The sequence below is a fragment of the Geotrypetes seraphini genome, chromosome 12 (assembly GCF_902459505.1).
Source record: "Geotrypetes seraphini chromosome 12, aGeoSer1.1, whole genome shotgun sequence".
Lineage (NCBI taxonomy): Eukaryota > Metazoa > Chordata > Amphibia > Gymnophiona > Dermophiidae > Geotrypetes > Geotrypetes seraphini.
Genome location: NC_047095.1, coordinates 66847155 through 66861721, shown reverse-complemented (window position 1 = coordinate 66861721; position 14567 = coordinate 66847155). Strand labels below are relative to the sequence as shown.

The window sequence follows — 14567 nt, the reverse complement described above, 5'->3', positions numbered from 1 at the left end:
TGAAGAAGGCTTTGGTGTGAAACGGATTTGGACTCCGTCGGGTCTAAAAGATAAGTGCTTGTTGTCAGTTTGATCACAGTACAACAAAGAAAAATGGGAAGACCCAATAATCCACAGTGAAAACAATCCACCGATGAAAACAAAAACAAAAACCTGGATACAGATGTTCCGGAGATAATTTATTATACTCTGACATACAAAAACATAAAAATTCAATTAAAAAAGTACAATGATAAAAAATACAGTGATAAAAATCCAACCGGACCCTACACGGCCCGTGTTTCGGTGAACACGCCTTCCTCGCGGGTCCAATGGTTTGCAAACTCATATATAAAGAATTGGACTGAAAACAGTCTATTGTCTTTAAACCTGTGAGCAAAGAACACCGCAGACAAGCTGAAGTAGCAAAAAAAATGCTAAGTTTGATCACAATGCCAGATTCAATATTGTTTTTGTTATATCTTGATGGTTGCCAGCTCTTTATTCTCTATTTAAACATGGGAGAAATTGATATTTGATTAAAAAATACAAATACCTCCTGTGGCATGGTGCTGCATGGGGGTAAGCCTTCAGTTTGGGCGGGCGGGGGATGCCAGTACGCGCAGTGGGGGGGGGGGACATTCGCGAGGGAGGACCATGTCACTTTGCGGTGGAGGCAGCTTTTGCGGAGGGGGGAGGCGATGCCGGTTCGTGGGCGGGGGGACTCGCAAATCAAGTCAAGGCTCAGTTTGCGAGTCACGATTTGCGAAAATGTTTTGCTCGTCTTGCGAAACACTCGCAAACGGCGGTACTCGTAAACTGAGGTTTGACTGTATTTGAAAAGTAAATTAAAAATAGATTAAATTATTTAATGAGCCTTAACAGAGGTGTTGACCTATGATGATACCTTAACCTTAAATTGGTGTCCTTCTATTGATCGGACTCCAAGGGTTTTTTGAGGTCTTTTTCCTATGTTTTGAAATCATTATGCACTATATACTACTTATGTCTATGTTTCTATGTTTGCCTCTGAATAATTTCCAACCACAACCCAACTGACTGTGCCCTGAACCTCAGGCTATCGTCCTGTTTGGAGTTTACGCTCTGTGAAAGATTCTACAATTGCATGTGAGGAAGGTGTGGCCCCCTGAGGCTCGGGAGCAGAATTTTGGCAGGAGAGGTTTGTCAGGTAATCAGAAGACATTTTACCTACCAATACCTGCAAGGGTCTAGTCTTGGTGATTCTAATACAGAGAATACATTTAGCTTCACTCAAGCACCCCGAAAATGGGCAGTGATCAGCACGATGCTTAGTGCAATTTCACCTCGTGTTTTCTCGTTTGTCTTAGTAAGCGAGCCCCTTGTATATTTTAATAGAACATTTTTGATTATATGATGGAGAGAAGCCTTTGCCCGACAGCATGGTGCAGGACCTACTTCTACTGGAACGTTGGTCCTCGACTTGGCAGCTTGGCTTCAATGCAAAAAAATTTAAGGTCATGCACCTTGGCAGCAGAAATCTGTGCAGAACTTACACTCTAAATGGCGAGACCTTAGCCAAGACTGTGGCAGAACGGGATTTAGGAGTGATGATCAGTGAAGACTTGAAAATCGCCAATCAGGTGGAGAAGGCTTCATCCAAGGTTAGACAAATGATGGGTTGCATCCGCAGAAGCTTTGTTAGCTAGAAGCCCGAAGTCATCATGCCGTTGTATAGATCCATGGTGAGACCTCACCTGGAATATTGTGTTCAATTCTGGAGGCCACATTACCAAAAAGATGTGCTGAGAGTTGAGTCGGTTCAAAGAATGGCCACCAGAATGGTCTCGGGGATTAGGGATCTCCCGTATGAGGAAAGGCTGAATAAATTGCAGCTGTACTCACTCGAGGAACGTAGAGAGAGAGGAGACATGATTGAGACGTTTAAATATATCACAGGCCGTATCGAGGTGGAAGATGATATCTTCTTTCTTAAAGGACCATCGGCCACAAGAGGGCATCCGCTGAAAATCAGAGGAGGTAAATTTCATGGCGACACCAGGAAGTATTTCTTCACCGAGATGGTGGTTGATCATTGGAACAAACTTCCACTGCAGGTGTTTCAGGCAACCAGCTTGCAAGATTTTAAAAGTAAATGGGATACACATGTGGGATCTCTAGAGGGGTAAAGTCGAGGGGGTGGGTAATTAGAGTGGGCGGACCTGATGGGCTATGGCCCTTTTCTGCCGTTATTTTTCTATGTTTCTATGTTTTTTATGACCATTTGCAACGTGGTCAATTGGATCCTCTTTTACTGACTTGCAGTTGAGGTTTCTACCGTGGCCCTGGGCGCTAAATAATCCAACGCTGCGCGACGCTCATAAGAACACTAGGAACACCAGAGCAGCGTTGGAACATGGCCATGGTAGAAAATTCTACCACAGTTTAGTAAAAGGGGGTGGGGGTGGTTCGGATGGGTTGTTTTTTTTCTAAAATGCCCTAATCCTCCGTATATAAAGTCTAAGACAACAATCCCTTGAAAATAGATGGTGGTAGGAGAGTTATTGGACAAAAAACCTTCTAATATAATATTGTAAGATTTGATGTATTTTTAGGCTAGAAGACCTCAAGTGTTCACAGCTATCGTGGTCCGGAGATGAATCTGCCCAGACGGCCTATTGTGAACTATCACTGGTCTTATTTGCCTTTATTTTGTTTGAAACACTCTTTTTAAAATATTTTTTTCACTCATTAGTCAATTTAACCTAATATTTGTAATAATAGAAATCTATCAGCTAGCTTTCAGAACAGTGTCGCTAATTTTTTATCCAGGTTTTCTTATGAAAACTCATGGTACTTAGCTTGTATTGCGCTGCTGAGACACATGCGCTGATATTTTTTGATTGTATTGGAAAGTGGTTGAGAGTCATGTGCTCTATGGAGCGTCTCCGTTTCACTCTATTAAGAGCTTCATCAGGAGATATATCGTAACCGATGTCTTATTGTTCTTCCGTTTTAGCAATCACTCTTCGACTAGTTACCGCTTTACTAAAAAGCAACAGCTTGTGTCGGAGAAACCATTTCAGGTAATCAAGCAGTAGGAAAGCCCAGGTGCTGGCTCCGTTTCTAAAATGGACATAGCCAACACAAGGCATCCATTTCTACAGGCTCTTTGTCAGACGATCCTTTTGTAAAATGCTAGCAGAACTTGAGAAGTCCTGACCTACATGTCTCAGTTCCTATTTGTATTAAAATATTATTCCACTTATAATTGGGGGGTTTTTTTTGGGTTTCCTTGTAGGGTTATGAAACTTCATGTGGCCTGGTGCAGTATCTCAACATTGAAGCAGAAATGGACAGTGTCATTGCCCAAGTCTTAAAGAAACAGGGGGCCATTGTATTTGCGAAAACCAACATACCGCAGGGCATCTACAGGTAAATTCTTTTCTCCTGCTGGTGGTCTGTGATAGAGGTGGGCAGCGTATTCTGGAGAAGGATTGCACAGACGGACAGATAGACCATACTCTGAGCATTCAAGAAAAAAACAAACCCCTTCACAGGCTCCTATAAGTTTTTCTTCTTCCAAGAAAACAAGTAGGCTTTTCCCCGGTCTTTCCCCAATCACAAGTCACATTTTCCATAGGGCTTGACACGCCCCAAACAGTCTTTATCTTAGGTGCAGGAATCAGTTAGGCAGCATTTGGATCCAGGTCTTAGCAGGCACTGAACAAAGGCAGGTTTTTAAATGCAGTAGAGTCTTATCTCCTACAAACTCTGTCAATGCCAAGCCCTTCCAAGCAGCTTCTCCAGCTCCTAGGTTCCCTCTAGCACACCTCTCCTCCTGGGTCTGGATCGACCTTTTAAGTTCCCCTGAGCCACTTCCTAGTTTCCTACTTTTCTCCCCTCCCCCCTCTTTCTCACTGATGCTGTGGTTGTGAGACAATTTAGCCAGGAGGGGGAGTGCCTGATTTTCCTGAGGTTTATTCTAAGTCTGAGCAGCTGTGTCAAGCAGGGGAAGTGGCAGGGTTTCATACACTCTGTCACATGGTCCAATTCTTGAAAGTTGAGACTCAATTCAAAACATGCAGAATCATGCATTTGAAGTACAGAAATTTGAAGGGGGTGAAAAGCTGAGGTGCACTGTGGGGGGACCTCGGGCTGATAGTTTCTGACTATTTGAAGTTGATGAGATAGTGTAATAATGTGATGGCCAAGGGGAGAGGAAAGTTGGGGTGCATGGGGAGAGCATGACCAGCAGAAAAAAATGGAGGCAACTGTGCCCCCTGTAGGTTTGTTGATGAGGCTTGATTTGGAATATTCTGGTCAGTTCTGAAGACCACGTCTCAAAAAGGTAGAGAGAGGCTAGAGACAGTTCAGAAAAGGCAACCAAAAAGTAGGGAAAGGGATTGGGACTTGTATTCTACAGTTTACATACAGGTACTTCTAGCATTTTCCCTACCTGTTCTGGTAGGCTCACAATCTATCTAATATAAGTGGGACAGTGGAAGATTGTGACTTGCCCAGGGACACAGGGAGCAGCATGGGGTTTGAACCCACAACCTGAGGGTGCTGAGACTGTAGCTCTAACCAGTGTGCCACACTCTCCTGGAATACAATGTCAGAAGTGAGCCAAGTATAGAACAATGAAGTCATTATGACATCACTGATGAGGTTGGCTCTCAGGCATTGGTGGAATGAGGCATTATGATGTCACAATACCAGCTCTGGTTATCAGAGGCTGAAACTTGTCACGCTATTTATTTATTCAGTTGTCTATACTGTTCTCCCAGGGGATCTGAGAATGGTTTACTTGAGTTTATTCAGGTACTTAAGTACTTTTCCCTGTCTATCCTGGTGGGCTCACAATCTATCTAATGTACCCAGGACAGTGGAGGATTCTGACTTGCCCAGGGTCACAGGGAGAAGCATGGGGTTTGAACCCATAACCTGAGGGTGTTGAGGCTGTAGCTCTAACCACTACACCACACTCTTAAAGGCATTATGAGAAGATCGTGAAGGACCTAGATATGTACACATAGGAGAAAAGGAAAGCAGGGGGATTAGATGGAGACCCTACCCTTTTATCATTTTTGTCATCCTTCTCGGTACCTTTTCTAATTCCGCTATGTCTTTTTTAAGATATGGCGACCAGAACTGTACAAAGTACCATAGAGCGATACAAGGGCATTGTAACATTTTCATCTCAGTTTTCCATTCCTTTCCTGATAATTCCTAACATTTTATTTGCTCTCTTTGCTGCCGCTGCACATTGATCTGAGGGTTTCAACGTATCGTCAACAAGGACACCTAGATCTTTTTTCCTGGAGTTTGGGTGTGCTTAGAACAGGTATGAGAGGAGGGTTGAGAGGTTGGGTGGAACAAAAGAGGAAAGGGGAGAGGGTGTTGAGTTGCATTGGGAATATCTCAAGTGCAGTTGTGCAATGTCTATACAAGTGGATGAATCAGAACTGGGCAGATTGGATGGGGCGTCTTAGTCTTTATGTTGTTTTGTTAATTTCCTTGAAGGCATTCTGTCCTCTCAAGCAGCCGTATCGAGTTAACTGGCAGTGTATGTGAGCAGAAAGTAGCCTCATAGATATGTAGGTGGCAATTCTATAAGTTGGTACCTCATTTTAGGCGCCCTAGTGGCAGGTGGGAAGAGCGTAACTATGGTGTGTAACTGAAGCAAAGGTTCACATTAACCTCTATTCTGAAAATTGTCCAGTCAATATTCAGAGCTATTTAACCGTCCAGAAATGGTTAAATTACACTTAGCCGGTTAAATGCAAATATTCTGCATGAGAATATTCATAGTCAATGGCTAAACGTTAACCAGTTATATCGTGCGATTAGTGGCAATTTTCAAAGCTGACCAGCCTAGTTTCAGCAGCCAAATCGGGCCACACAAATAGCAATCCTTGTCTTTGATCGCTTTAAATTCTACCAGTCAGTGCTGAATACTTACTTAGCCAGTTAGTTTATGCTGGCCCAAAAAACCTCGATGTCTCAATTCGTCCTCTTTTTTTCTGGAGCCATATGGTAACCCTACTAATGTCTATTCATGCTACTATAACATAAGAATAGTCTTACTGGGTCAGACCAATGGTCCATCAAGCCCAGTAGCCCATTCTCACGGTGGCCAATCCAGGTCCCTAGTACCTGGCCAAAACCCAAAGAGTAGCAACATTCCAGCATCTCAAAGAATAGCAAGATTCCAGAACCCCAATGAGAGCAACATTCCAGAGCTGAGATTGTGATGTCATAATGCTTCATTCCACAGTGCCTCAGAACCAACTTCATTAGTGATGTTACAATGGCTTGATTGTCCTATACTTGGCACACGTAAGAGCATAAGAACAGCCATATTGGGTCTGACCAATGGTCAATGAAGCTCAGTAGCCCGTTCTCACAGTGGCCAATCTAGGTTACTAGTACCTGGCCAAAACCCAAGGAGTAGCAACATTCCAGCATCTCAAAGAATAGCAAGATTCCGGAACCCCAATGAGAGCAACATTCCAGAGCTGAGATTGTGATGTCATAATGCCTCATTCCACAGTGCCTCAGAGCCAACCTCATCAGTGATGTTACAATGGCTTGATTGTCCTATACTTGGCACAAATAAGAGCATAAGAACAGCCATACTGGGTCAGACCAATGGTCCATCAAGTCCAGTAGCCTGTTCTCACGGTGGCCAATTCAGGTCCCTAGTACCTGGCCAAAACCCAAGGAGTAGCAACATTCCATTCTACTGATCCAGGGCAAGCAGTGGCTTCCCCCATGTCTTAATAACAGACTATGGACTTTTCTTCCAGGAAATTGTCCAAACCTTTCTTACAACCAGTTACGCTATCTGCTTTTAGCACAACCTCTGGGAACACGTTCCAGAGCTTAACTATTCTCTTACTTATTCCATACATGAAGCCATGCCATTTGCTGATCTTTTGCTTCAGTTCAGTTCACTTCCTTGATTCCACCTGCAGCTGGAGAAGCTCTTAAATACATAAGGGCTGATATTCGATCTGCTGGAGTTAGCCTGGCCGACTCCCGTGGTTAGCGCTGAGCCTGGATATTCAACGTCGGGCCATTTCCAGGGTCCAGCATTGAATATCCAGTTTATTTTGGGCTGCTATAAACTTAGCTGGCTATGATATTGTGTGCTGGCCAGTTAAATTTATAGCAGACAAAAAAAAATATGCTTTGGAGGAAAGGAGGGACAGGGAAGATATGATAGAGACGTTTAAACGCGCATGAGTCGATTCTCTTTCATTTGAAAGGAAGCTCTGGAATGAGAGGGCATAGGATGAAGTTAAGGGGTGACAGACTCAGGAGTAATCGAAGGAAATACTTTTTTTTACAGAAAGCGTGGTAGATGCGTAGAACAGTCTCCCGGAAGAAGTGGTGGAAACAGAGACTGTCTGAATTCAAGAAAACCTGGGATAGGCACGGGGGATCTCTTAGAGAGAAAAAGAGATAAAGGTTACTGTGGATGGGCAGACTGGATGGACCATTTAGCCTTTATCTGCCATCATGTTTCTGTGTTTCTATAACCATAAACCTCTATGACCTCACAATGCAGGTGTAAAGAGCCTTAGCCAATAGGAAGAGGAGGAGGTAGAGGATGCTGCAGATGGGAGACAGGATGGGCCCATTTGGCCTTTATCTGCCATCATGTTTCTATGTTTCTATTTACTTAGCCTGATTTGATGCTTTAAATTTCATGGATAGCCTACTTGCCTCTAAGTGCTAACATTCAGTAACCCTCTCACGCTGAATATTAGTGCTTAGATGGCTACCGGTAAGTGTCATTTAACCAGCCAGGAGCTGTTCCTGGCCGGTTAAATAGAACTGAAATTTCACCGGATCATCTCCTGCTGCTGATGCCAAGTCTCATAATAAGAGCCAGGAAGTTGAGCCAGCGGAAGAGAATGCATTTGAGTACTTTTCTGGCAGCTGGGTGGCATCAGGTCATTTCCTTGAAGCAACAGATTGGGAGTCAGCATGGGGAATTCAAGGTTCATGGTGTTTTCCTCTGAACCCGCACTTCATGGATCGCTGGAACCCCCTATTGACTGTATCCCCCTCTGCTCAACCCACACATCATTTTTCCCTTGAGTTACTGAATTCCATCTAGCAACCATCATTATGTAACTTAGTAAATGACGGCAGATAAAGACCTGAACAGTCCATTCAGTCTTCCTATTAGTTATTCTCATTAAAAATACATGATTCAATTAACTTGTCTCTTCTTTGATATTTCTGGGTCATAGAGTGTATAGTCCACTTGGTATTGTCCTAGGTTCCAAATGCTGAAGTTGCCATCTAATCAAGCCATTGTGACATCACTGCTGAGTTAGGCTCTTAGGCATTGGTGGAATGAGGCATTATGACATCACAATCTCAGCTCTGGAATGTTGCTACTCTTTGGGTTTCTCCTAGGTAACATAGTATCATAGTACATGAAGGCAGATAAAGACCTGAACGACCCATCCAGTCTGCCCATTAGTTATACCCATTAAATACATGATTAAATTAACTTGTCTCTTCTTTGCTATTTCAGGGTCATAGACTGTAAAGTCCACCTGGTATTGTCCTAGGTTCTGATTGCTGAAGTTGCCATTAATCAAGCCATTGTGACATCACTGCTGAGTTAGGCTCTTAGGCATTGGTGGAATGAGGCATTATGACATCACAATCTCAGCTCTGGAATGTTGCTACTCTGGGTTTCTGCCAAGTAACATAGTAAATGATGGCAGATAAAGACCTGAATAGTCCATCCAGTCTGCCCATTAGTTATACCCATTAAATACATGATTAAATGAACTTGTCTCTTCTTTGCTATTTCTGGGTCATAGACTGTAAAGTCCACCCGGTATTGTCCTAGGTTCCAAATGCTGAAGTTGCCGTCCAAACTCACTCCAGCCTATCCAACCATCCTGTTTGCAGGATATCCACCATAAAGTCTGGGCAGTATCATCCTCATGTTCCAAGTTAGTCGAGTCCCCATTGCTGCCCTCCCCAACCCATCCTACACCAAATCACCAAATATGGGACACAGACCGTGCAAGTCTGTCCAATACTGGCCCTGTACTTTAATTTATACCATTTCTTTTCTGATTAGAGATCCTCTGTGTTTATCCCATGCTTTTTTGAATTGTGTCACTATTTTCCTCTCCACCTAATCACATTACATCCTAGCTCCCCTGTTCCCCTGTAGGCCTAGGAGCAGCTGTTTGAAATCTGCATTCCTATCCGATGGTGATATTCCAGGTGACCTCACTGTTATCAACTTGGCTGCTTTATATTCTGAATGACATAACTTTACCTGAGTTTCTGCTTTTGTCCCATTCAGTATGTCAACTTCTAATCCCATTTTTGGGCTAACTCTAAATCCTCTGAACCATGCAAAGCTTCCTGCGGGATCTTCAGGAGGCGAGGGGGCTCTCGTTGGAGGTGGAGGCTCCTTATTGGGGATTGGCTCTGATTTAGGAGGTAGCATACGCATTCCTGCCAGCTTCTGTGGCATCTCAGCGTTCAAACCAACCGCACCTAGAGTCAGGTATGTTGTGCCACATCTTGCATGGAAGAAACATATTTTCCTTAGTGTAATACCTGTTAACTAATGCTAAATAGATGTTTTCAGATAAGATGGGATAACATCCAGCTTTTTAAGAGAATTATTATTCTTTTCATTGCTTATATTTCTGGCAACTTAAACACGTCTACGGTATGAAATGATATGAAAGCATGTCACCGAGGCCCTAGTTCCACCAGAAGAACCAAATTCTCCGACACCGATGACCTGGCTGTCTGAGTATATTGAAATCAATCTGATTAGAAAATCTATGGTTCTCCTACAACAGAGGTGTCAAAGCCCCTCCTCAAGGGCCACAATCCAGTCGGGTTTTCAGGATTTCCCCAGTGAATATGCATGAGATCTATTTGCATGCAATGTTTTCATTGTATGCTAATAGAGTGTTCTTCAACCTTTTTACACCTATGGACCGGCAGAAATAAAATAATTATTTTGTGGACCGGCATCGGTCCGCAGACCAGTGGTTGAAGAACACAGGGCTAAGTCATGGGCCAGACCATGCCCATCTATACCCAATCTCCACCCCAGACCCTGCCCCCATAGTCCTAATTGTAACAATATTTTTTCCATTCATATATACACACAATATAATCTTATTAACAACGCATCGATCGCACCACGGACCGGCAGTTAAAGAACACAGTTTTGGGCCTGATGCACATGCCGGCCCTGTGGATCGGCAGGAAATTTCTGTGGACCGGCACCGGTCCATGGACCGGTGGTTGAAGAACACTGTGCTAATAGATCTCATGCACATTCATTGGGGGAAATCCTGAAAACCCGACTGGATGGACTTTGACACCCCTGTCCTACAATGTCTGTCATAACTTACAAGAATAAGACCAATGTGGGATTTCAGTAACGAGTGGACGGTTGATTCTTTCTGATGGATAGTCCCTGAAAGTTCCAACTTAGATCTTCTTTACCCAACGTGTGGTGGACACCTGGAATGCGCTTCCAGAGGACGTTATAGGGCAGCGAACGGTACTGGGGTTTAAGAAAGGATTGGACAATTTCCTGCTGGAAAAGGGGATAGAGGGGTATAGATAAAAGATTACTGCACAGGTCCTGGACCTGATGGGCCGCCGCGTGAGCGGACTGCTGGGCGCGATGGACCTTAGGTCTGACCCAGCGGAGGCATTTCTTATGTTCTTATGTTCTTATGTTCTCTGGAGACCGTTTGAACTACGTACAATATATTAGCGAAAAGCTGAGGACCAATATTCACGGTACAGCAGCTGTCAAACTTTCAGGGGTTGTGCACTCAGATTTGGGTGTGGATCCAACATGCGCATGCAAACTAATTATTCAACTAGGTGTTAACCAATTATTGGGGTTACTTGGAGTTCATTGGCACCAATTGAAGCACATCTGTCCTACTCACTGTTTTGTGACAGCCATGCCTAAGTTTCAAATCACGCAACTCAAAGGGCGGCACGGCGTTCCCAGAGCTTAGGTATGACATTAGAGAATGCTTGGATTTGCATTCCCAAGTGACGGCAATTGGGCCTGAGGATTTATACCAGGTTTCAGTAGGTGGAAGTCCTCGTGTACAAAGTCGGGCACGTATATCCACTCTACGCACCATTCTGTGAAGGTTTCTTAGCGCTAGGCTGCCCGTATAGAACTGGCTCTTAGCAGAGATCGTAACAGCACCTGACTTTGAGTGCCGTTTACTGAATCTGGCCCGATATGACCATATTCCAGCCATGTCCTCGTCTACATCGATGAGCATATCTTCGATACCATGTAGTTTGAAGGCAGATGTACAGATGGGCACAGCGCGGGCGGATGCGTACGAGTACCACAAGATACATGCATATCTCTGGAATCTACCCCCATATGAGGCGTCACTTTGCAAGCTAAGTCACTTTTTAGTGCATATTTATTTAAAAAAATATTTAAAAGCCAACTACATAAACAGAGCCAGTTTGACCTACGGCGCATTCCGAAAATCAATCAAAACCATTCTGTTTGACAAATTCATCTCCTACACAGAAGCCTCCAAATGATATATTCTCCCTCTCTCTACCTCGATGTAATTTTGCTGTTTTTTTTTACCTAATTCTTATGTAACCCTCTCGTCTTACATCCTGTATTTCGCTGATTGTCCAGCCTTCTTCGAATGTGAACCACCTAGAAGTCTTTCAACTATGGCGGTATAGAAGAATAAAGTTATTATTATTATTAAAAAAATAAATAAATAATTAAAGCTCAAGGATCCGATGATGATTTGGAGCGTAAAGCCAAGCACCGTGAAAGATAGTTGAGTGCTTGGTGGGCCGGCTAATGGTATGAAGCGACATACAAATGTTGGATTAATTCTAACATTTAAATCCAAGTTACAGACAGCTCTTCATTTAATAATAATAATAATAACTTTATTTTTCTATCCCGCCATAGTCTTGCGACTTCTAGGCGGTTCACAATAAAGAAAAGCTGTACAGACAGCAAATTACAGAGTATAGGTTAATGAGAGAACATTGAACAATCAGTGATAGTACAAGGTGAATTACAGGGTCAGTGAATTACAAGGTTCACAATAAGTAACACTATACAATCAGCGGAATTCAAAACATAAGTAGATAAGAGAACATTGCGCGGTCAATGAATTACAAGGTGCAAGACGGAATAGATGAAAAAGATAACATAGGATGTTGATAAGAATTTACATTGTTTCCATGATACATTAACGATAAACGGGCACCAGCGGGAAACTGGTAACGATTGTGGTGAGGACGATTATGGCAGATGAAGATTAACGGGCTCCTATTATGGTGAAAGAAGGACTTCGGATGGAAGGAAGCTCCGATTTTAGGGGTAAAAAGTCTGGCTAGGGTATGAATTTCTTAAACAAGGTGGTTTTCAGTTCTTTCCTAAAGACACTGTATGTCTCTCTAGTGGCATCAGTGAAGTAGCCTAGCCAAGTTTGCTGTCTACCGGCTTGGAACTTGAATGTTCTGTCTAAAAAGGTATGATATCTACAGCCTGTGATATTCGGGTAAGTACAGAGGTTGCGGTTTCTGGTAGGCCTGGTAGAGGAGTGGAATTCAAAGTGAGATAGTAGGTAGCTGGGGGCCAATCCCCAGATTAGTTTGTAGCAAAGGCAGGAGAATTTGAATAGAATTCGTGCTTCAATTGGTAACCAATGAAGCAGTTTGCAGAAGGGACTAACATGATCGCTTTTCTTTAGTCCGACTATTAAGCGGACGGCCGTGTTTTGAACTATTCTCAATTTTCTCACATTTTTTTTTAGGTATCCCCCAAGTAAATAATGTTGCAGTAGTCCAGGGTGGATAGAATAAGTGGATTTAAGTAGTTTTGAAATAATGCCAGAGGTTGACACTATCTCTGGAATCTAGGCATGAGCATTTCCACCCGTTCAATGCAGGCATACGTTTATCAGCACATATATTTAGTGCCTCCGTCTATACTGATACGTGTTAATCTACAGGAAGCACCGATGCCTGTACCATTTAACTTTGGCAGAGCGCACAAATTTGGTGGTGGAAAAAGTGCTTTTTTATATTATGGAAGTTAAAGACTATCAAAAATGATTTCTTAGCTTTTAGACATCGGTTTTATCCATTTTGGACTACTGTAACATTGTCTATGAGGGTTGCGATGAGGGTTGTGAAAAAAAAAATCAAGAATAGTGCAGAACACGGCTCATATCAGCCCTTTTTACCAATCGCTGCACTGGTTGCCAGTGGAGGAACGAGTAATGTTTAAATTCTCATGCCTGTGTTTCAAGTCATTTGGGGGATTGGTACCTACATATCTGCTATCTCATTTTGTGTTATATAACCCTGTGCGGATAACCAGGAACTGCAACCTATTTGCGTACCCGAAGATTTTAGGCTGCAAACTCGGGTCTTATTTAGACAGGATGTTTGCTTTCCAAGCAAGCAAACAACAGTCCTGGTTGGGTAACTTTATCGGCGGAGCCATATTGTCCTATGGCGCTTTTAGAAAAGAAATCAAGATAATATTATTTGATAAATTCATTTCTTAATCCGTGTTTTTATTTTCATTTATAAATATAATCAATCTTATCCTATCAATTTTAAATTTTAATGTCTTTTATACAACAGGCTGTATTCATTTTTTTTTTTTACCATTGTGTATTTCGCTGATTGTCCAGTTTTTCTTTTTTGTGGAAACCGCCTAGAATTCTTTTGATTAAGGCGGTATAGAAAAATAAAGTTATGTTATGTTATATGCTATCGTGGTGTTATGCGCTAGAAATCGAAATTCAAAAGTTTTTTAAAAACATGGGTGGCCATGCTGGCCGAAAGGCGACTTCATTAAGGGCTCCTTTTACGAAGATGCGCCAGCGGTTTCAGGTCACGCACCGGATTAGCCGAAAATCTACCACCTGCTCCAAAGGAGGCGGTAGCGGCTAGCGCACGGGGCAATTTAGAACGCGATTTGGCGCGCTAGGCCCTTGTACAAGGAGCCCTTAGTGGAACACCTTTATGGGTCGGAAGGACCACAGAAATGAATCCCTGCACCCTCCCAAGCTCTCTAACCGCTGACGCCGTGTTGGGTAAAATACTGGTCAGGCCATGGCCCCGGTGACCCTTTGCCTAAACCACACAGGAATGAGGTGAATATAACGGGTGGCCAATTGCTTCTCTTGATGCTCCATTGCATTGCTCTACCTTGCCAGTCAGATTCCTAAAATGTCTTGTTATTGTATCATGTCCTCCATTGAATGTGTTCTCTTTGTTTCTGTCCTGTAGTACGATTGGCGTGTCTGGTTCCTTAAGTGGCTTATTATCAGGTAAAACAATTTAGATCCTAGACAGTTTTGCATACGTTGTACATTCTAATTCTATTCCTAATTTAGGATTCTAATATACAGTATACTGCCTTCCTCGTCTATGGGAGGCCCAAAGCACGTTACATAAAAGGCATCGACATAACAAAATACATCCGAAATAGAATAGAACATCAATAAAAAGACATGAATGAATAACCGTTATATCTTTCTAAATTGGTGTTATTCTATGCG

The 14567-nt window shown here is 42.9% G+C and overlaps 1 protein-coding gene across 1 annotated transcript in view; it reads left to right on the top strand.

Annotated features, from left to right (window-relative positions):
- LOC117346129 (vitamin D3 hydroxylase-associated protein-like) overlaps window positions 1-14567 on the top strand; it is a 72177-nt gene that overhangs the window by 22602 nt on the left and 35008 nt on the right. Inside the window, exons 4-6 of the mRNA XM_033915534.1 lie at window positions 3260-3393; window positions 9308-9514; window positions 14296-14336. Of these exons, the coding sequence (XP_033771425.1) occupies window positions 3260-3393; window positions 9308-9514; window positions 14296-14336 (382 nt within the window). The remainder of the gene's footprint in view (window positions 1-3259; window positions 3394-9307; window positions 9515-14295; window positions 14337-14567) is intronic.